Raw genomic sequence first — 22,074 nt, forward strand, 5'->3', positions numbered from 1 at the left:
GATAGGCTGTCTTCGGTGTCATTCACCAGGATAGGAACCGCCTCCTGTACAACAATGGCTCCAGCGTCCACTTCCTCCTGTTGATTCAGAGCATGCTTTAGAAAACCAGACCACAACAGTATTTACACACAAACTACTAACTTTGGATCATGAATAGAGGTCAACCGATTGTGGATTTGGCCGATAACCGATTAATCGGCCGATAGTTTTTAAAATTGATTAAAAATTATTTCCTTACTACAACGGGCACAGAGTCCTAAATGAACAAAATTTTAGATTTTGTGCAAAACGTGGGACTTACAAGCCCAAAACACACCAGGTACTCTTATTTTGAAATTATGAAAAAAAAAAAAGAAAACTCTGCAACTATTGCCATAGATTTTTACTGATAATGATAGTTCCAAATATCGGCACCAATTAATCGGTCTACCTCTAACATGAATACATTATATGAAAGTCTTCTCTTTAGACAGACCAACAGATACTGCCAAGTAGTGTTATAGACAGTTATGTCCATTAAATAATCTGTACTACTCAAGAACATGTTTGGTTCATGTTTCACCCAGAATCAAAAGAAAGTATATTTGTCATGTTAAGAAAATGAAGTCTATTTTTAAGCACCATTAAGAGATTATTTTTATGACAACTAAAGGAATATTCCAGGTTCAATAGAAGTTAAGCTCAATGTACAGTATTTGTGGCATTATATTGATTACCACAAAAATTGACTCTTAAGTCCTTTTCTTTGAAACAAAAGCAAAAATAGAGGTTACAGCAATTGAAGTGAATGGGGCCAATTTTGAGGTTTTAAAAGCTTATAATTTTATAAAAGCACTTACATTAATTGTTAAAACTCATATTATTTGAGCTGTAAAGTTATCTTAATTGTAATTTATACAGTCGTTTTAGGGTTTGTTGACATTACATCATCATGGCACACAACGTTATACAGAAAAGGTTAACATCACTTACTATCACACAAATCATGTTAACATAAGTCTTTTGGATATACTTTTGAAACAGCGAGTATTTTAACGTTTACAGATTGGCCCCATTCTCTTCCATTGTAAGTGCCTCACTGTCACCTCGATTTTTTTTTTTTTGATTAGGAGGAGGGGCAAGTCAAAAATAATTTTTGTGGTAATCAACATCATGCCACAAATGCTGTTCATTGAGCTTAACTTGTATCAAACCTGGAATATTCCTTTAAGCACATTTCTCATTACTGTAACGTGAAAAATTAATGCTTGTCTTGAAAATAACAATGCAAAAAAAAATAAAAAATATATCTTAAAATGGTACTAAAACAGGGAAGTATAATCATATTGCGTGTTAAAACAGTGTGAGACTTGCCATTTTACTTCGGTCAAATTTACCATCCTTCCAAAAGTACAACTTTCTTTGGTGTCTGTAACACTATACAAGAAGCTTCTACTCTTCTAAATGCATTAGGTATTATGAATTAACAATATTTTTAACAGCATTTATTAATCTTAGTTAATGATAATCTATAAAAATACTACTGTTAGTTCATAATGCATCAAAAAATGCATGTAAAATTTCATTTAAAAAATGTATATGTTGAAATTGACATGAACCAAGATTAACAGTTGCATAAAATACTGCATTGTTAGTGCATATTAACTAATGTAGTCAACTTATGTTTACGATTACAAAAGTTTTGTAAAGTGTTACCATGGAGACTATTTTGCCATTGCTACACTTTGTCCAGAATTAGACCAGACTTTATGCCACTAAAAGTCTAAATACATAAGATTTCATAAATAATGTACTCTCTTACCGCCACGAAGTGCACAGTGCAGCCAGTAACTCGAACCCCAGCCTGCAGCGCCTGCTTCTGAGCATTTACGCCTTTAAATGACGGCAGCAGTGATGGGTGTATATTCAACATCTTTCCTGTCAAACACAAGACAAACGTAAACAAAAACAACAATAAAACCTGAGGCTACATACCACATTACATGGGTCATTTCTACAATGCACTACATTTTCATGTCCACACATGTCTTAATACAGGGGTTTTTAAACTGGGGTCCAGGGACACCCAGTGGGCCGTAAGAGGGTGCACAGAATATTTGAGAAAAAAATAAAATAAAAAGATTTTACCAAAAGTATTTTTAGGACTGTCAAAGTAAACATGTTAATATACACTGCCTGGCCAAAAAGAAATAAAGTTGCCGTTTGGATTTAAGGCAGGGTTATGATCTGGGGTTGCTTCAATAGGTCAGGTCTAGGCTCAGAAATCTTGAGTGGCAATAAAATGAAGTCAGCTGACTACCTGAATGTACTAAATGACCAGGTTATCCCATCACTGGATTTTTTCTTCCCTGACCGCACAGGTATATTTCAGGACGACAATGCCAAGACTCATCGGGCTCAAATTGTGAAAGAGTGGTAAGGGAGCATGAGGAATCATTTTCACACATGAATTGGCCACCACAGAGTCCTGACCTTAACCTCATTGAAAGTTTTTGGGATGTGCTGGAGAAGACTTTACAGAGTAATTTGACTCTCCGTCATCTTTTTTGGCCAGACAGTGTATTATCTAGGTTTAACAAAACACATTTACTTAATTTATAATGGTTTCATTATGCTTTCTAAAGACTAGTCGTAAATCACAAGGTTTTTTTATTACTATTTTACATTTTTAAAGCTTTTGAAAAAAGCCATTTAAAAGGAAAAAAAAGGGGCTTTATATAGTTGTGTGTGGTGGGAAAAATGTGTTCGTGGCAATGACAATAAAAGCAAATTGTTTTGGGAAAATGTTGGAAACTTTAATATCAAGCCAACTACTCAACTCAACTTTCATTATAAAGCACTTTCAAAACCACAAAAGTAGACCAAAAGTGCTGCACAGAGATAAAATAAACAGACTAAAAACAGTAAAACTAAAAAGTTTTAAAGATCGAGATTAGGTATCGTAATATCACAATTAAGTGAACAAAGGGTTGACTTTTACTAAAAAAACTTTTACTCTTATTGAGCAGATGTTATTTTGCCATATACCCAGGTGCATTAACAAGATGTTGACTGATAGTGTATTTTGCCGATACAATAACTAAAGTGGTGGAAAAGGCAGATAACTGATTAATCGGCTGATGGTTTTTAAAATCGATTTATAGAATATTAAAACAGTTCTTAGTCTTTCCTTACTATGATGGGCACAGACATTAAGGCTATAAGAGTCCAAAATGAATAAAATCCCTGATGCAGTTTATTGTGCAACTAAAATTCCAATATTTTTTTTTTTTAAAAATGACGATTTGATGCATAATAATAAACAAACCTGGCAACCAGATGAAGGTTCTTTATATATATATATATATTTCACCAGATGAGGTTTAATGAGGAATAAGGTTTATTATTATTCAGATATGAAGTTGGAGACATGATGTATGTGCTGATAGGACACATTTACATAGTCTCATTTTGCATGCTCTCACTTCAATTTAAAATAAGTGATTATCTAATCAAAATATAAAAATATACATTGAAGTGAGGATAAAAAATATGGATTAAATATTAGCCCCTTTCACATATACAACCACGTAAATTACAGGAAAATTGTTAGGTTGCCTTTACTGGTAAATGTACATGAGCTATTCACACATACCATCATTATGGAAATTTATAGGTAATGATACAACTTTTCATTAAGGGAAATTGTCAGAGCAAAATTTACCAGTATTTTCGAAAGGGTGGTGTTCACACATGACCTCTAACCCGTATAATGCATTACATTTTCTGGAAAAGGCTGTATGTGTGAAAGGGTCTAGCGTCAATGATGACAGATTTAGATACAGCAAATCCCCACAAGGTGTCAGTGATTTTTGTCACCTCTAGATGCCGCTGTTATACTGTAGAATCCTCCAACAAACAAGCAAAAAAACCCCCACACATACACCGGCAACTATCAGCATAGATACCTGCAGATAACCGATAGTTCCAAAAAGCAACTATCAGCTCCTATTAATTGGTAAAACTGATATATCTACCTCTATTATTAATTACTAAAAATAATAAAATCTTAAAATGTGTATTTAATTTATAAAGAAATATTCCTATTTTTTTTTCTTTCTCTAACTGGAATATTTAAAACCAAACATGTTTTCTTGTGAATATTGTTTTAACTGGTAATCAATTCATAGGGTTTTTTTTATGTAGCCTCAGAATAACAGTCCATCCTGTTAGTCTTTTCTAATATGACATCATCCCCCAGGAAGTAACATCATGTTTGCTGGGAATCTGCTGTAAGCGTTTATACTCACCGTTCCATTTCCTGACAAAGGGTCCCGTGAGGATTCTCATGAATCCAGCCAGACACACGAGTTCCACCCCAAACTCCTCCAGAACTTTATCTATAGTGCCGTCAAACTCAGCTCTGCTGCCGTACAGCTTATGATCCACAACCTGATCCACAAAAGAACTCGATTCACATCACTCACATGATTTTAAAACTCATTAACTCTAATTATAAATTTTTGCCACAGAACAACTCAAATTAACATTGATGTTATCATTTAATGCTTGATGTGCATTGCCTTCCAAGGACGGTGTAATATGCTTTACAGTTTTCAAAAAAAGTGTTTGACTGCGTGAATAGTTTGCAGACAAACCCGTGTCTGAATGCCAGCCATGGAAGCTCTTTTCAGTCCCTGTACACCCGGTCTGTTTGATATGACCACCACAATCTCAGCAGAGCTTGAGGGTTTCTTTGCCTGATCTATCAGAGCTTGTAGGTTAGTTCCTGTCAGACACAAAACAATCAGTATTGAAGATGATGCAATTATTTCAATCAAGTCTCATATGACTGTAGAATTTGGTTTATAAACGCGCACGCGCAGGCACACACACCATTTCCAGAGATGAGCACAGCTACTTTGGTCCTCTTGCGTGTGGAGTTTTCCCCATGAGCTGCTCCGTTCTGCAGGGCGCTGGTGTCGGGTGAACACCCGGGACTCTCCTTTAAACTCGCCTCCAGGTTTCTAATGACTACAGCCTCCGCTCCTTTACACATAGAGACAAATAAATACGCATGGAACACAAATACATATGCACACTAATGTTGAAAGCATAATGTATATCTTTCATTCATTACAAGTTTAGTCCAAATTAATTGGCCAAGAACATGAATGTAAATGTACTGCTGATGACAAATCAAAGCTGCGGTGAATCTCACAAAGAAATGTTGTAGGTGAAAAGAAAACAAATACGAAATTATACTTTATATATTATCGCCTATATTTTAAATACACTATTTTTTTTTCCATATATTATGTATAAAGACATAGCTATTTTAGGAAAACAATAATGCAAAAAATGTCAATTAAGCATATTTCCCCAAATTGTTATTAATGTAAATGTGCAGAAATATAATGCATAAAGACATTTACAGTACAAACAAACTGTCAAGAGTGATTTTTACCGTATTCGTTTAAAAAAAATAAATCTATAATACAATAGTTTTTACTCAAATCAGAATAAAGGCAGTACAACAAATACTTTCAAAAGAAAAATATATAACTGCACACTCTTACAAGTTTATTTTATTACCAACGTTTCGGCAACAAGCCTTTGTCAAGGTACAATTTCCTCACAATGGAGAGCAGAATAAATAGATTCAATCATTACACACAGGTGAAACAAATACTACCATGATGTAAAAAATACTTCTGTATCTCTTTTTGTTTTTTTTTCGCATTACAGTAACGAGAATTTGGGGTCATGAAACTGTTCTTCATTTTCTTTTTGCAAAAATCATTAAGTTAAATATGAGCTTGCCATGTTTTCATCAGATTCACACACTCTTTCATATTTATAAAGTATAACTGAATTAAGTGTGTCCGCAACTCACCAGGTTGTTTGTGAGCGATTGATCCGACAATCCACGCTTCCTCATGTGCCTGTAGCAGCCTCAAAACCCTCTGAGCATCCTGCTTACTGACCACCAGAACGGCCCCAAGACCGCAGTTAAACGTGCGGCTCATTTCCTCCACTGAAAGACACCCCTCACGCTGAAGCCACGAGAACACAGAAGGAATACGCCAAAGTGACGCGTCTGAAACACAAATCATCAATGCTTATCAACAAGACGTGCCTACAGTGCGAGCAGGTAGTGCGATATGATACAGCAAATACAGACCGCTCACATTCTAGTCAATTAAGATGTATACACTGCATTATAATAAGGAATGGATTTCCATGATTTTTTCAGTTGTTTGTAATTATAGAATACACATTTTTCGAAATAAGCGCGATTTTAAAATCGGAAAATATTTGGCCGTTTTTTTTTTTTGTTTTTTTTTTTTACTTAACTGTCTTCACTGCATTATAATGGGAAATACAACAGCTTTTGACCAAACAATTTCCATGACTTTCAGTTGTTTGTGATTATGGGATAATAATTTATAAAAACGAGTGACAGCAAATTAATAGGCCAATATTTTTGGCCACTTTCTATTTTCATTTTTTATTAAACACAGTTTGGCCAATACATTTTCATGACTTTTCAAATGTTTATGATTATGGAAAAGGGATTAAAAAACCCCCAAAATAGACAGATATATTGTACAGACTGATAAATTGGCAGATTATTAAGCATTGGCCAATAACTATCAGACTGGTCGGTTAAGTGGTAGTTTGTGTCAGTCTCAAAGTCAACTAACAGTCTTGTCAGTGGGTAGTGCACAAATACAGTATGCGTGTATATATATATCAGCATTATATCGGCCACCCTACTATCTAGATATCAATATTGGCATCAGCCAATAAAAAACCCACATTAAGATGCATAACATAAGTAGAAAAATTTAAGAAAATGTATGTACTGTAATGTATCAGTCATTAAAAGGCAAGAACTTAAAGACCGTGATTTGTCAAATGTATAGCTGGGTATACAGGTTTTGTTGCTAACCCAGATCCACAGCCAGTTCTGCTGGGAGAACTCGAGGAATATTCTCCAGTAGTCCACCGCCCGTGATGTGGGCATAGGCCTTGACTGCTCCGCTGCGTAGGATTGGCTGAAGCAGACGACTGTAGATCTTTGTTGGTGTGAGGAGAACCGCACCTTTAAACAACAATACAAGAGTGAAGGCGGGAACAATAACTTCAAAAATCTAATTGAATCAAAAGAGCTAGGAAATATGTCAACATGGACATGGTCATTTTATTTTATTTTTTTAATTTCAATGTACATTTTAGAGGGGCATGTATAAGTAGTTGGTGCATCAAGATTTCAAACTTTTTCCTCACACTGACGTACCGATATTCTGTCCTGGTTGTCCGAACGAAGCAGGTGAGCTGTACTGCAATCCGGTCCGTTCTAGAACTTTCCTCACCAGACTGAAGCCGTTACTGTGAACTCCAGATGAGGCAACACCAATGAGCAGATCTCCCTCCATGATGTCCTTTAGTCGGGGCAGAACGGCTCCTCGCTCCACGGCCCCCACACAGAACCCTGCCAGATCATACTCACCAGGACCGTACACACCCGGCATCTCTGCCGTTTCACCACCTCAATAAACAAACACACACACACACACACACAAAAAAACACTTTCACTTGTGAGACACAGATTTACATAGAAAAAATGTTCAACTACAACCCTCATTTGAACTATATGAATGGGATCCTTGTGGTAAGTCTGAAACTCTAATCACAAGTAACGAGAAAGTGAAGCACCAATGCCAACAATTTCACCCCAAAACTATTCACATGAAATGCACACACATTTTTGTCAGCAAAATGTTCACGTACCAAATTGAAAATCAGTCTCGTCATTCATGCATTTTTACAAAACATTTAAATTTATTAAAAATGCCACACAGACCTGGAGTGCGAACACAAATCACTGAATGTGCGGAATCGATTAAATGAAATATTATTCTTGTTATTAATAAACTCCAGTGTTTGCTACTCAAGTTTCATTTAGAGACACTATTTATTTTTCTCTTTTTTTAATGCTCTCATCTTCCAAGTTGCAAAACAAAGGATTGTGAATGACACATTCTTTAAGAAACTTCTCAATTACCAAATTAGAAGTGCATTAAAATTGTGATATTCATGATGTTGCTTAAAATTATATCGCCGCAAATTTCTAACTTGAAGAAATCATTGTCACCAAGCATGCCAAGAAAAAACTATTAAGTATATCTCACCTAATAAAGCACATCCAGCCATTTGACAAGCTTCTGCTATCCCACCAATGACAGCAGACGCGACCCCAACGTCCAGACGTCCACAGGAGTAGTAGTCGAGGAAGAAGAGCGGTTCTGCACCCTGAGCTAGAACATCATTCACACACATGGCCACTAGATCCTGACCCAACGAACTGTGAATGTTACACGCCTGAGCAATCTGGAGCCAAAGACACACAAGAAATGATTAATTCATGATATTCCAAAGTAATTAATGCAGCAAATTAGTACAATATGTTAAAAAAAAAAAAAAAAAAAAAAAAAATGCTCTGCTGCATATTTTGGCTGCCACCTTACAATCTTATGATGAATATGATGTCTTTTAGAGACTGTGATTTAAATGGAACTAGACCAATGACAAATGTATTTCTAACTGAAATTAGTTAATTTAAATTCTATACATGTGACATTTTTTGCTGTATATTTTACAAATGTATATTTTTAAACAGCAGATATTTTGTTTTGTATTTTTCAGGAGGTGTAATTAGCTGTAATCCAATTCATAACTCAAATATCTCACATTTACAGTGCCTATAAAAGTATGTTTTTATATTTTATTTTAAATACTGAATTATAGTAAACGTAATTTGGCTTTTTTTTTTTTTTACACTGATAAACAAAATAAATAAATAAATAAAGACTTTCATATCATATCAAAGCAAAAACACATTTCTACCAATTAGTCTAAATTTAGAACAAATATTTAACAAAATAACTGATTACATAAGTATTTACCCCCTTTAATGCAACTCACCTATCATCACTATGCAACCAACTGGTTTTGTTAAATTCACTCAGTTAATTAAATGGAGATCACCTGTGCACAGTCAAGGTGTTTCAAGTGATTTTAGGATCAATACACCTGTCTCTAGAAGATCCACTTTCTGGTGAGTCAGTATCTTGAGAACAACAATACCATGAAGACAAAAGAACACTCCAAGCAAATCCATGAAAAGGTTATTGAATAAATAACAAATCAGTGGATGGATACAAGAAAATGTCAAAGTCCCTGAAGTACTGTGATGTCAATAATTAAGAAATGGAACAAGTATGGTATATAGCAGTAAGTCTGCCTAAAGCAGGCCGTCCTCAAACTGAGAAGGAAGACTAGAAGGGGACTAGTGAGGGAGGCCACCAAGAGACTTATGACTCCTCTGAAGGACTTACAAGCTTCAGTGGCTGAGATGGGAGGGACTGTGCATACAACAACTGTTGCCAGGGTTTTTCCTCAGTCACAGCTTTATGGGAGAGTGGCAATGAGAAAGCCACTATTAAAACAAAAACAAAAACAAAAACATGAAATCTCAGCTATAATTTGCCAGAAGGCATGTGGGAGAATCTGAAGTCATCTGGAGGAAGATTCTATGTCTGATGAGACCAAAATTGAGCTTTTTGGCCATCAAACCAGATGCTATGTATGGTGTAAACCAAACAACGCACATAATCAAAGATACACCACCCCCACTGTGAAGCATGGTGGTGGAGGCATCATGCTGTGGGGATGCTCCTCTGCAGCAGACCCTGGAAGGCTTGTAAAGGTAGAGGGTAAAATGAACACTGCAAAATACCAGGAAATCCTGGAGGAACATCTGATGAAGTCAGCAAAAGAACTGAGATTTGGGAGAAGATCTGTTTTCCAGCAAGACAGAGATCCCAAGCATACAGCCAAAGCTACACAAGAATGGTTTCAAAACAGTGTTAATGTCCTGGAGTGGCTGAGACCAGACCTCAACCCATTTAAAAATCTGTGGATGGACTTGAAAAAGGCTGTGCACTCACAATCCCCATGCAACCTGACAGAGCTTGAGCAGTTTTGCAAAGAAGAATGGGGAAAAACTGCAGTGTCCAGATGTGCCAAGTTAATAGAGACCTATCCACATAGGCTAAAGGCTGTAATTGCTGCTTTGAGTTTAATATTTATACATTTAGACTAATTGGTAGAATGGTGTTTTAACTTTGATACGATACAAGTCTTTTTGTGGATCAGTGTCAAAAAAAGCCAAATGAAGTTCACTATGATTCAATATTTTTTAAATATATAAACATCCGGGTGGTGAATACTTTTTATAAGCACTGTAGATCTCAGAAATTCTGATCATGAACAAACTAGTCCAAAGGTCAAGTGAAGTTGGGTTATTTACTAAGTGTGTAATATTTGAAAGCAGTAATGGATTCTATGCTTTTCAGGGCTCGACAATAAGGACTGTCCGATGGCCCAGGGCCAGTGTGAAAGATTCAGGCCAGTTGCTAAAACTGTTAACTTTTACGCGTGTTATGACACAAGCCATTGCGTCGTGTCGACTGTCGCGCCCGGTGTAGACAGGGTGTCAGTATACAAATTGTAAGTATACATTACATATTATAGACTTGCATTCACAGGATGTATAAACAGGCCAACAGAATGCTCCTTAATTCAAACTCCTACTCTAAAAAAAAAAGTTCAAATGTAAACTAACACAGACAGCCTGCCATATCATGGCTTTAGTATATGGAGGTTTTCAGGTCTTGTTATTTTAGGTAACAAAAGTGGTGCAGTTCTGGGAAAATTTCAGATTCTAAGCTTTCAAATGGTAACACATATGACTATATGTATACAGGAACATTTACATTTTAAGCATTAACTTATTACACACTGGGCATAGTGCACAGGTAAGTAATAGTCCACCAAAAATCAAATTTTTAATTATTTACTCATGCCAATAGGTGGGTTTCCATCCAACTATTGGTATGCACGTTTTGAAATTGCGCACAAGAAATCCTGAATAAAAACGCTTGATATGTGAATAAACTTTCTAAATTTGCTTAATTTAATGCGCTAGGAGGAGTTTTGCATCATTTAAAATGCGCATTAAGGTGATGGAAACAGTTTATTCGCAGATAGCTTGATGTGACTAGCCCATCAAAAGGTCCGACCTTAGCACACAATTCTTTAAACATAGCATTTGTCATTCGGAAGTGTTTAACCCACAGCTGGTCAATAAAGTGGGTCCTCACAATCCACCAGAACAGTTTTGAGAGCGGGTGCTCCCAGGTATGCAGAGACTGGCGGTGTGTGGGCATCGCAGCTATTTCAGCCCACATTATATTAGATATTACACTTATTCTGCGGTGTCTCGTGAAAGCATTTAATTCAATTAGATACTTGCTCCAATCTTGCAAATAAAACTGTCCCCAAAACAGGGAGAGGTCACTCAGCTGCTCCATCATGACGAGGTGGCTCCCTCATGATAATGCACATTACGTAGTGGATGGAAACGTGCAACAATTCGTATTTTCTTTTTCAAATTTTTAGAAATGTGCTTAAATGTGAAACATTTCGAATGGAAACCCAGCCACTGTTGGAAACTTCTATGCTGTTAGTTTACATGTGGAATTCAAAAGGAGAAATTTTGAAGAATGTTCAATGCTATTCTCAATAACACAGCAATTCATAGTGACCACGACTGTCAAGCTCAAAAAAAAGAAAAAAAAGAAACACGTACAAAATTTTCTTTTTTTTTATTTTGGCATGGTGAACTATTCCTTTAATACTACCTTGAGTTTAGTGCCTACTCCATCCGTTCCAGACACCAGGATGGGGTCAATATAACCAGCTGCTTTCAGGTCAAAGAGTCCCGCAAACCCGCCGAGCTCTGCGTTACACCCTGAACAAGAGATGAAAATGACAGATGAAGAAGTCCGATATAGCACTTGATCTTCTCATTGGCACCTGCAAGAACTCAGATAGTTGACAGTTTTATGATCTAATAAATATCTAATGCTGATAATAGCATACTGTTGTTCTGAGTATGAACTGTACAAACCTTCAAATGGTATAACAATGACAGACTGGAATGAAAAGAATGATTTTTTTTTTTTTTTTGTATTTTGTTTTTTGCATTATGTCAAAGAGATATATATTATACACACACACACACACACACACACACACACACCTGTGCAAAAGTTTTAGGCACTTGTGAAAAATGTTGCATAGTGAGGATGTCTTCAAAAATGACATTAGTTTTCATTTATCACTTAATGTCATACAAAGTCCAGTAAACAAAAAAAAACCTAAATCAATATTCGGTGTGACCACCTCTGCATTTAAAACAGCACCAATTCTCCTAGGTACACCTGGACACAGTTTTTCTTGGTTGTTGGCAGATAGGATGTTCCAAGATTCTTGGAGAATTCGCCACATTTCTTCTATCTATTTAGGCTGTCTCAATTGCTTCTGTCACTTTATGTAATCTCAGACTGATTCGATGTTCAGTGGGGGGCTTTGTGGGGGCCATGACATCTGTTGCAGGGCTCCCTGTTCTTCTATTCTAATCTTTTCTATTAGCAAAAGAAATGTTTGGGAGTCTAACATTTATATTTCCTATTGACACACTAAAGCTGAAGATATAAATAACCATCTTAAGACAAATGATTATGTGAAACATCTTATGTGCCTAAGACATTTGCACAGTACTGTATAACGGACCCTATCGAGCCAAAATTCTATATTTCGAAATTCAAAAGAAAAAAAAAAAAAATTCTGTCCATGTGATCATAAATAAAATGACAAAACAAACATCAAAATCTCGGTTGCTTTTTTCTACAACCTTTACAAGATTCACACATGGTCCTTCGATTTCTTGAATTAAGCTTTTAGAAATTTGGAATACTGGAATACCTGGAAAAACTTGTTTTGATGAAAAGTGCTTAATTAAAACCACACAAAAGATACAAACAACACTTTCATTAAATTATGTGTCTTTTAATATCGTTTCTGTTCTTTAGAGTCAGTTAGTGACCAAAAAGTAAAAAAAAAAGAAACATTAATACGTTAATGAAAATGAGGCCCCATTCTCTTAATTATTTGTCATAAAAATGGCATCAAAATACATGGTCTTAAAATGGGCTTCATTTGTGTGTTTTTCTGCAAATATAAAGTAAAATATATAATAGTAATTTCTGTTTTTTTTTTTTTTTTTTTTTTGTGTGGCTGTAGGAGTGTATTTAGAAATCCTGAATGGAAAACCGTTAGGTGCCGTGTGTGGCACAGAAACTGCACATTAATTAGATCCAAACAACTTTTCAAATGTTTCTGAGAGTGAGAAAGACAAAACCACCACCAATCAAAAATAAAGGATAAAATAAATTCGAGAGAAATGTTTTCAACACTCACCTTAAACCATGAAAACAGAAAGCTGTTAAATCACAAGTGACAGGGATATTTTGCCTCGATTTAATCTTTATAACAATTTGAATTTACAATGTATTATATGTGGCTTTAATGTGAAGCGATTTTTGCACTGATGTCAAACTTGACATTTACAGTGGTGGCCAAAAATATTGGCACCCTTGGTAAATATAAGCAAACAAGGCTGTGAAAAATGTGTCTTTGTTTATCCTTTTGATCTTTAATTCAAAATATTCACAAAAATATATCCTCTAAAGGACATCAAACAATTGCAAACACATTTATCAAAAAAATATATCTTAAGTAAATTCCCATTCATATTTCACATTTTTTAGTACACCTGGGCGAGTAGGAACATGAAATTGTTCAGCCTTGACTTCCTGATTCAGAGGGGTATAAATATGAAGTAACACATAAGTCAAATTCCCTTAGTCATCTATCACAATGGGTAAGACCCAAGAATAAAGAATAGCAGTTATCTTGGCAAAGGGAGGTTGCACAAAGTATTAAATAAAAGGGTGCCAATAATTGTGCCACACATATATTTGAGAAAAATATCTGTTTTTTGATAAATGTGTTTGCAATTGTCTGATATCCATTAGAGGATATATTTTTGTGAATATTTTGAATGAAAGATCAAAAGGACAAACAATAAAAGACATTTTTCACAGACTTCTTTGCTCTTATTTACCAAGGGTGCCAAAATTTTTGGCCACCACTGTATTTGTTATGAATAATCTGATCTTTTAGTTTGAATCCAGAAACAATTTCAATAGCAACATAAAATATATTAATAAGTACTTTTCATTTGTAAAGAATTTAAAAGGAATGTTCCGGGTTCAACAAGTTAAGCTCAATCGACAGCATTTGTGGCATAATGTTGATTACCACAAAAATTCATTTCAACTCATACCTCCTTCTCTTAAAAAAAGAAAATCGAAGTTAAAGTGAGTACAATGGAAGTGAATGGGACCAATTTTGGGAGGGATTAAAAGGCAGAAATGTGAAGCTTAAAACTGTATAAAAGCACTTGCACTAATTGTTAAAACTCATGTATTTAAGCTGTACAGTCATGTTAGGGTCTGTTGACATTACATCGTCATGGCAACGAAGATGTAAAATTGAATTAACTTTACACAGAAAAGTTTAGTAAGTGATTTTAAATCACACTAAAATCATGTTAACACACATTGTTTATGTCTTGTGGCTATACCTTTAAAAAAGTATTTCAATGTTTACAGATTGACCACATTCACTTCCATTGTAAGTGCCTCACTGGAACCCAGATCTTTGCTTTTTTTTTAAAGGAGGGATGAGTCTAAATAAATTTTAGATTGAGCTTAACTTGTGTTGAACCTGGAATATTCCTTTAATTCACTCGACTGATTACTACATGGTTATGCTACACGCTACAAATTGCTGTGTTTTGGTTGAATTTCAAGCAAAATAAAAACTGTATATCATATATATATATATATATACACACCATTTCTGTGAAATACAATTACTCATACAGTGATTTGGGCTGTACTGCATACAACAAAGTCTGCTCATATCATTATAAAATAATTAAGAAATAATTGTGTGTTGTGTGTGGGTACCTGCTCGTGATGTGGCCTTCGCCAGCGGTTTGATCATGTCCACCAGTCTGTTTCCAGCGGCGATGTCCACACCACTGTCTTTATACGTCAGTCCTCTGATGGACAAACACAATGATGAGACACAGAGACAACCGTCAGAATGTCACACTGATAACAGCACTTTATGAAGTACACATCAGTCCTTGTTTTTCATAATCTGTTTTGCTCATTTGCTTCGGATGTCTCTGAGAGGATGCAGTGCTTACCACAGTTGTGATGTCTTTGTTTATCTTAGAGTCCTCGTATTTTAAGATACACCAGATGTTTGGGGGTTCAACCATGACAACTTTTTCTACTTGCTTTTTTAAAATGCCTGACATCACAATTCAGTTTATTTATTATTACATTTCAAATGGCATATCAAATCAAAGACTACAGGTGCATCTCAATAAATTAGAATGTCGTGGAAAAGTTCATTTATTTCAGTAATTCAACTCAAATTGTGAAACTCGTGTATTAAATAAATTCAATGCACACAGACTGAAGTAGTTTAAGTCTTTGGTTCTTTTAATTGTGATGATTTTGGCTCACATTTAACAAAAACCCACCAATTCACTATCTCAAAAAATTAGAATATGGTGACATGCCAATCAGCTAATCAACTCAAAACACCTGCAAAGGTTTCCTGAGCCTTCAAAATGGTCTCTCAGTTTGGTTCACTAGGCTACACAATCATGGGGAAGACTGCTGATCTGACAGTTGTCCAGAAGACAATCATTGACACCCTTCACAAGGAGGGTAAGTCACAAACATTCATTGCCAAAGAAGCTGGCTGTTCACAGAGTGCTGTATCCAAGCATGTAAACAGAAAGTTGAGTGGAAGGAAAAAGTGTGGAAGAAAAAGATGCACAACCAACCGAGAGAACCGCAGCCTTATGAGGATTGTCAAGCAAAATCGATTCAAGATTTTGGGTGAACTTCACAAGGAATGGACTGAGGCTGGGGTCAAGGCATCAACCACACACAGACGTGTCAAGAAATTTGGCTACAGTTGTCGTATTCCTCTTGTTAAGCCACTCCTGAACCACAGACAACATCAGAGGCGTCTTACCTGGGCTAAGGAGAAGAAAAACTGGACTGTTGCCCAGTGGTCCAAAGTCCTCTTTTCAGATGAGAGCAAGTTTTGTATTTCATTTGGAAACCAAGGTCCTAGAGTCTGGAGGAAGGGTGGAGAAGCTCATAGCCCAAGTTGCTTGAAGTCCAGTGTTAAATTTCCACAGTCTGTGATGATTTGGGGTGCAATGTCATCTGCTGGTGTTGGTCCATTGTGTTTTTTGAAAACCAAAGTCACTGCACCCGTTTACCAAGAAATTTTGGAGCACTTCATGCTTCCTTCTGCTGACCAGCTTTTTAAAGATGCTGATTTCATTTTCCAGCAGGATTTGGCACCTGCCCACACTGCCAAAAGCACCAAAAGTTGGTTAAATGACCATGGTGTTGGTGTGCTTGACTGGCCAGCAAACTCACCAGACCTGAACCCCATAGAGAATCTATGGGATATTGTCAAGAGGAAAATGAGAAACAAGAGACCAAAAAATGCAGATGAGCTGAAGGCCACTGTCAAAGAAACCTGGGCTTCCATACCACCTCAGCAGTGCCACAAACTGATCACCTCCATGCCACGCCAAATTGAGGCAGTAATTAAAGCAAAAGGAGCCCCTACCAAGTATTGAGTACATATACAGTAAATGAACATACTTTCCAGAAGGCCAACAATTCACTAAAAATGTTTTTTTTATTGGTCTTATGATGTATTCTTATTTTTTGAGATAGTGAATTGGTGGGTTTTTGTTAAATGTGAGCAAAATCATCACAATTAAAAGAACCAAAGACTTAAACTACTTCAGTCTGTGTGCACTGAATTTATTTAATACACGAGTTTCACAATTTGTGTTGAATTACTGAAATAAATGAACTTTTCCATGACATTCTAATTTATTGAGATGCACCTGTATTTTCATGGTGAGATCAAAGTAGTTTAAAGCAAAAAGATACATAAAAAAAAATAAAAATTTTTTTTTTTTTTTTTTTTTTTTTTTAAATCAGGTCTTACAACAACATTGGAATAAAAACTATATAAGATCTTTATATTTTATTTTGGTAGAGATGTACTTTGCTTACACCATAAATATTTACTGCTGTTAGTGGTAGTATTTATTTCGATAGTTGTGAAATGAACGTTCTCTAAACACACACCTGGTGCGAGTGAGGTAAGTAATGGCGCGGTGGCCGATGTCACTGCGGTAAACGGCACCAGGGAAGCTGATCGAAGCCACACCTTCATTAGCGCAGTGTAACGCGTTCTCAAGGCTGGGCCGAACTGCGGTGACCGTCAAAACACGCCCACCGTTAGTAATAACTCCGCCCCCTTCCTTCAGGGCAGTGCCAGCATGAAACACCTGGATGCCAATCTCTGATACCTGAGACAAACCTGATAATACAACAAACAACTGATTTTTATTAGTGCTGTCAGCGTTAACACATGCGATTAATTTAAAAATGTATAACGTGTTAATTTTCTGTTAATCGCAATTGAGGCATTTACCGATTTGACATTAGATTGACATTTTTTTTCAGCTCCGTGAGAGTTCTGAACACTGGTTAGAGGGCGGAACCCTATCGATGTGTCCAGCGGGGACATTATATTCGTATACACCGTACAAACAAACACACAATAGTGAGTCCGTGCCAGAGTAAGGACCTCTTCTAAAACAAACGCTGATGGGACTTGACAAAAAAGTTAAGCCAGCATTTTACCACATAAACATGTCAATTCTTACAAGCCAGCTGCACAGCTTGTTCTCCCGTGGAGGGTCTGTTGACGCTCCGCTCAATTTAAAAATAATTTTAACTTTGTACCCATTGCCACCGAGCTTCTGAAGCGTCAGCTAATGATTATCAGACAATTCGTATGAATTATATTTCCACCGGCAGTGCCAGCACTAAAAGTGAAAAGACAGCCTGATGACAACAAATATTGAGGGTTTAAGAGATTTAATGCACATTGCAATGAATACTAATTCTTTCAATCAGTCAACATCCCACTTAGACTTTGGTAAATATAATGTTACTTGAATTTGTGCTATTTTAGTGAATTTCTGTGTTTGTACTGTGGAGTTTGAAAATGTTAAAAACATTTTTGTTACATATTGTTTTGTTCTATTGTGTTGTTCTTTCCAAAGCAAATAAATGCATTTTGACAGGAAATAAGTATACCACCAGCCACAACATTAAAACCACCTGCCTAATATTGTGTAGGTCCCCCTTGTGCCGCCAAAACAGCACCAACACGCATATCAGAATAGCATTCTGGGATGATATTCTTCTCACCACAATTGTACAGAGCGGTTATCCGAGTTACCATAGACTTTGTCAGTTCGAACCAGACTGTCCATTCTCTGTTGACTTCTCTCATCAACAAGGCACTTCTGTCCACAGAACTGCCGCTCACTGGATGTTTTTTTGTTTTTGGCACAATTCGGAATAAATTCTAGAGACTGATATGCATGAAAATCCCAGGAGATCAGCAGTTACAGAAATACTCATACCAGCCTATCTAGCACCAACAATCATCCATGCGATTATCTAATCAGCCAATTGTGTGGCAGCAGTGCATGTCCTAAACGACTTGCCAAAACTACAGCTAATATTAGATCTGTAGAATGGTTAAAAAAATGAGTTAATTACTTCAGCCTAAGCGTATGTAAACTTCTGACTTCAACTGTACACAATATTAGGCAGGTGGTTTTAATGTTGTGGCTGATTGGTGTATATAGCATCAAATTACAGCACTTTTAAAATCTGAGATTAACATTTTTAATCTACTGACAGCACCAATTTTTATTTGACAAATAAATTGCTAAATGAGCTCATTCATGGAGTTTAAGAAAACTTTTTTTTTTTTGAACAATTAGTCTATTAACAGTGAAATTATATGGTTTTTTTTTTGTTTGTTTTTTTTCTGTTTTTGTTCAAAGGGATAGATCACACAAATGAAAATTCTCTCATCATTTACTCACCCTCATGCCATCCCAGATGTGTATGACTTTTTCATCTGCTGAACTCAAAGATTTTTAGAAGAATTTCTCAGCTCTTTTGGTCCATACAATGCAAGTGAATGGGTGCCAAAATTTTGAAACTCCACAAATTCAGCATAAAAGTAATTCATATGACTCCAGTGGTTAAATCAATGTCTTCAGAAGCGATATGATAGGCGTGGGTGAGAAACAGATCAATATTTAAGTCCTTTATGCAAGAAATTCTCCTCCCTGCTCAGTCAGTCTCCACTTTATCTTTCACTTTCGTCTTTTGTTTTTAGTGATTCACATTTTTCATGTATACCACCACCCTACTGGGCAAAAAAAAAAAAAAAAAATTTTTTATCTGTTTCACACCCACACCTACCCCACTTCTGAAGATATGGATTAAAACACTTGTCATATGGATTATTTTTTTGCTGCCTTTATGTGCTTTTGAGTGTAAAAATTTTAGCACCAATTCACTGAAACATTCTTCTAAAAATTTTTGTTTGTGTTCTGCAGAAGAAAGTCATACACATCTGAGATGGCATGAAGGTGAGTAAATCATGAGAATTTTCATTTTTGGGTGAACTATCCCTTTAAATTACAAGATTTGTTTTTATTTGACATTATTTTTATTTTTTTATCATACCGGTGATGTCCAGGCCTTTCTTATATGATCCAGGATATCCTCCACTGGCCATGACGACAGTGACGGCAGCAGCATCCTGTAGCCACTCCACTGGATTAGAGCAAAGTGTACACTGCAGAGTGCTCTTCAACACCTCATACAGATCCGACTTCAACAACGGCATCAGAACCTGAAAGGCAAACAGTCATATTAAAAACTGAACCACCTACAAACATCAACTACAGATGAACACTGCATAAGTCACACTAAAAATACATTCAGTAATGTTCTAAAGTGCCATATCAGGGCTGTATGGAGGAAAAAAATTATATATATATTATTGAAATTGAGGTTACTGATTTTTAGGTGAATCTCACAAAACCTTTCAAGAACATGTCCAGGTCCAATTTCAACCGAAAATTAGAATTCACAAAACAAAAATGTCAAGAAAAAATAAGAAAAATTTTGCATAAAAGAAAATGCAGCTTATTTTTGGGACCATTAAGATTGTTTGCATTGTGAAATTTTTATTATAATAAAAGCACCCCCCCACCCCAATTCTCAATATAAAAATGCAAAAGTAATCTCATTATTATAAAAAAAAATTATACTATTTAAACTGTAATTTATTTATACATCATGGGTTGTATTTGTCTAAATGCAATTATTTTCATTATTGTATTAATCAAAATGTAATGAGAATTAAAATTCTAAATAATATAAAAAAATAAATCAATTCAAATAATATATCCCTTTTTCCCCATTACAGTAATGTGAAACTGGAGGGAAATTATCATGACAATAATGTCACAATGAACATAAAACAGGCTCCATTTGCTTTATGCAAAATATTTTTACATTTACAGTTATGTATTTGGCAGACGCTTTTATCCAAAGCGACTTACTATAGGAACAATCCCCCCGGAGCAACCTGGAGTTAAGTGTCTTGCTCAAGGACACAATGGTGGTGCCTGTGGGGATCGAACCGGCAACCTGATTACCAGTTATGTGCTTTAACCCACTATGCTACCACCACTCTACATGTTTACATTTCTTCACTTTGATTTTGGGGTGAAATGTGACCTGGAGAATCATTTGTCAATTGTGTTGATAAAGTGTTGCCAGGCAGATACAGTTTTACAAAATATTTAAATCTTAAATTTCACATATGGTACCACAATGTATTAACCATGTCAAATTATAATCATGACAAAGATTAAATGAATAACTGACAACCTGTCCTGCATCTGGTTTCTGATAACAACATATTTCACAATCTTGTCATGTGTGTGATATTGCCTGGAGTCTAAACATGCCAACAAAAAATCAAACTCATTCAACCCATGAGTTTGACTGATGTTGCTCAGAGCTAAAAATTGTGCCAACAGCTAAAGTATATTAATAATCAATAATAATAATAAAAACACATTTGTTTGTGCGCTGTAAGCTCTAGATGTGTGCAAGAGCGTTTTAACCCCTGAACCCTCTTACCTGACACTCAGGGTCACCAAACCGACAGTTGAACTCCAGGACTTTTGGTCCCTGTTTAGTCAACATGAGCCCTGCATACAACACACCTGAGAGAGGAGGACAGGGAGGAAGTGATGTCACAGCGCGGAGGTGTGAGGGACCATAATGGACACAAGATTTCTGGATGTTTCCAATTTGTTTTTAGGTTCAAAACATCTTTGCTTTTTCTTTATACTCATAAATGTCAACTATGATAAAAGATAACCAGTATTAGTTGATACGCAAGTTAGTGTTGTGGTGTGACCAAAATCATTACACTATGATTACTATTATATCATGCTAGCAATATCATGCAAAAGAGTCAACATAAAAAATTACTACATAACCATATAGTACTTTCTTCCTATAATACCTTAAAAATGAACAGTACTCTCTCATTTGATTTTTTTTTAATTTGGGAAAAAATCTTTTTGGATGCAAACCAAAAGACCTTCATAACCAATGAATTATAAGTCTGACATCAGTGCAAAACACCTTCACATTATGTAAAATAGTCATGTAAAGTTAAAAAAAGATTAAAGTTAACTTTAATAACTTGAAATTTCTTTACTTTAACAACTTACAAATGTAATATAAAAACTAACTTGTTTAACAAAAATTTGTTTAACAAAAATTTGTTTTTAAAGTTAAAAATGTAAAAAGTTGTTAGAAAAAGTTAGTGGTTAAGTAAAAAAAAAAAAAAAAAAGTTGTCAAAGTTAAAGTTGTTGAAGTTGTCAAAGTTTAAGAAAAAAAAAAAGTAAAATAAAACAGTTTTAAATAATCTTTGATCTCTCTCTTTATGTTCTCTTAACAATTTATGTTAATGATAAAATGAAAACAGCAAGAGACGGTAAAAAAAAAAAAAATAACTGAGAAGCTTTATTCAA

General features: G+C 35.5%; 1 protein-coding gene across 5 annotated transcripts in view; it reads right to left on the reverse strand.

The window, feature by feature from the left end:
* Positions 1-22,074, reverse strand: part of gart (phosphoribosylglycinamide formyltransferase) — a 43,439-nt gene that overhangs the window by 286 nt on the left and 21,079 nt on the right. For 4 of the 5 annotated variants that reach the window (XM_051705342.1, XM_051705343.1, XM_051705344.1 and 1 more), the window contains 14 exons: positions 21,169-21,254; positions 19,699-19,867; positions 17,224-17,458; positions 14,989-15,083; positions 11,752-11,861; positions 8,179-8,377; positions 7,283-7,534; positions 6,935-7,087; positions 5,876-6,079; positions 4,876-5,028; positions 4,638-4,768; positions 4,290-4,431; positions 1,802-1,917; positions 1-77 (listed from right to left, as the gene is read on the reverse strand). The exon at positions 1-77 is cut by the window's left edge and continues 286 nt beyond it. In XM_051705342.1, coding sequence (XP_051561302.1) covers positions 1-77; positions 1,802-1,917; positions 4,290-4,431; positions 4,638-4,768; positions 4,876-5,028; positions 5,876-6,079; positions 6,935-7,087; positions 7,283-7,534; positions 8,179-8,377; positions 11,752-11,861; positions 14,989-15,083; positions 17,224-17,458; positions 19,699-19,867; positions 21,169-21,254 — 2,122 coding nt within the window. The remainder of the gene's footprint in view (positions 78-1,801; positions 1,918-4,289; positions 4,432-4,637; positions 4,769-4,875; positions 5,029-5,875; positions 6,080-6,934; positions 7,088-7,282; positions 7,535-8,178; positions 8,378-11,751; positions 11,862-14,988; positions 15,084-17,223; positions 17,459-19,698; positions 19,868-21,168; positions 21,255-22,074) is intronic. The other variant, XR_007897975.1, reaches the window with a different exon arrangement.

The sequence above is a fragment of the Myxocyprinus asiaticus genome, chromosome 8 (genome assembly GCF_019703515.2).
Source record: "Myxocyprinus asiaticus isolate MX2 ecotype Aquarium Trade chromosome 8, UBuf_Myxa_2, whole genome shotgun sequence".
Classification (NCBI taxonomy): domain Eukaryota; kingdom Metazoa; phylum Chordata; class Actinopteri; order Cypriniformes; family Catostomidae; genus Myxocyprinus; species Myxocyprinus asiaticus.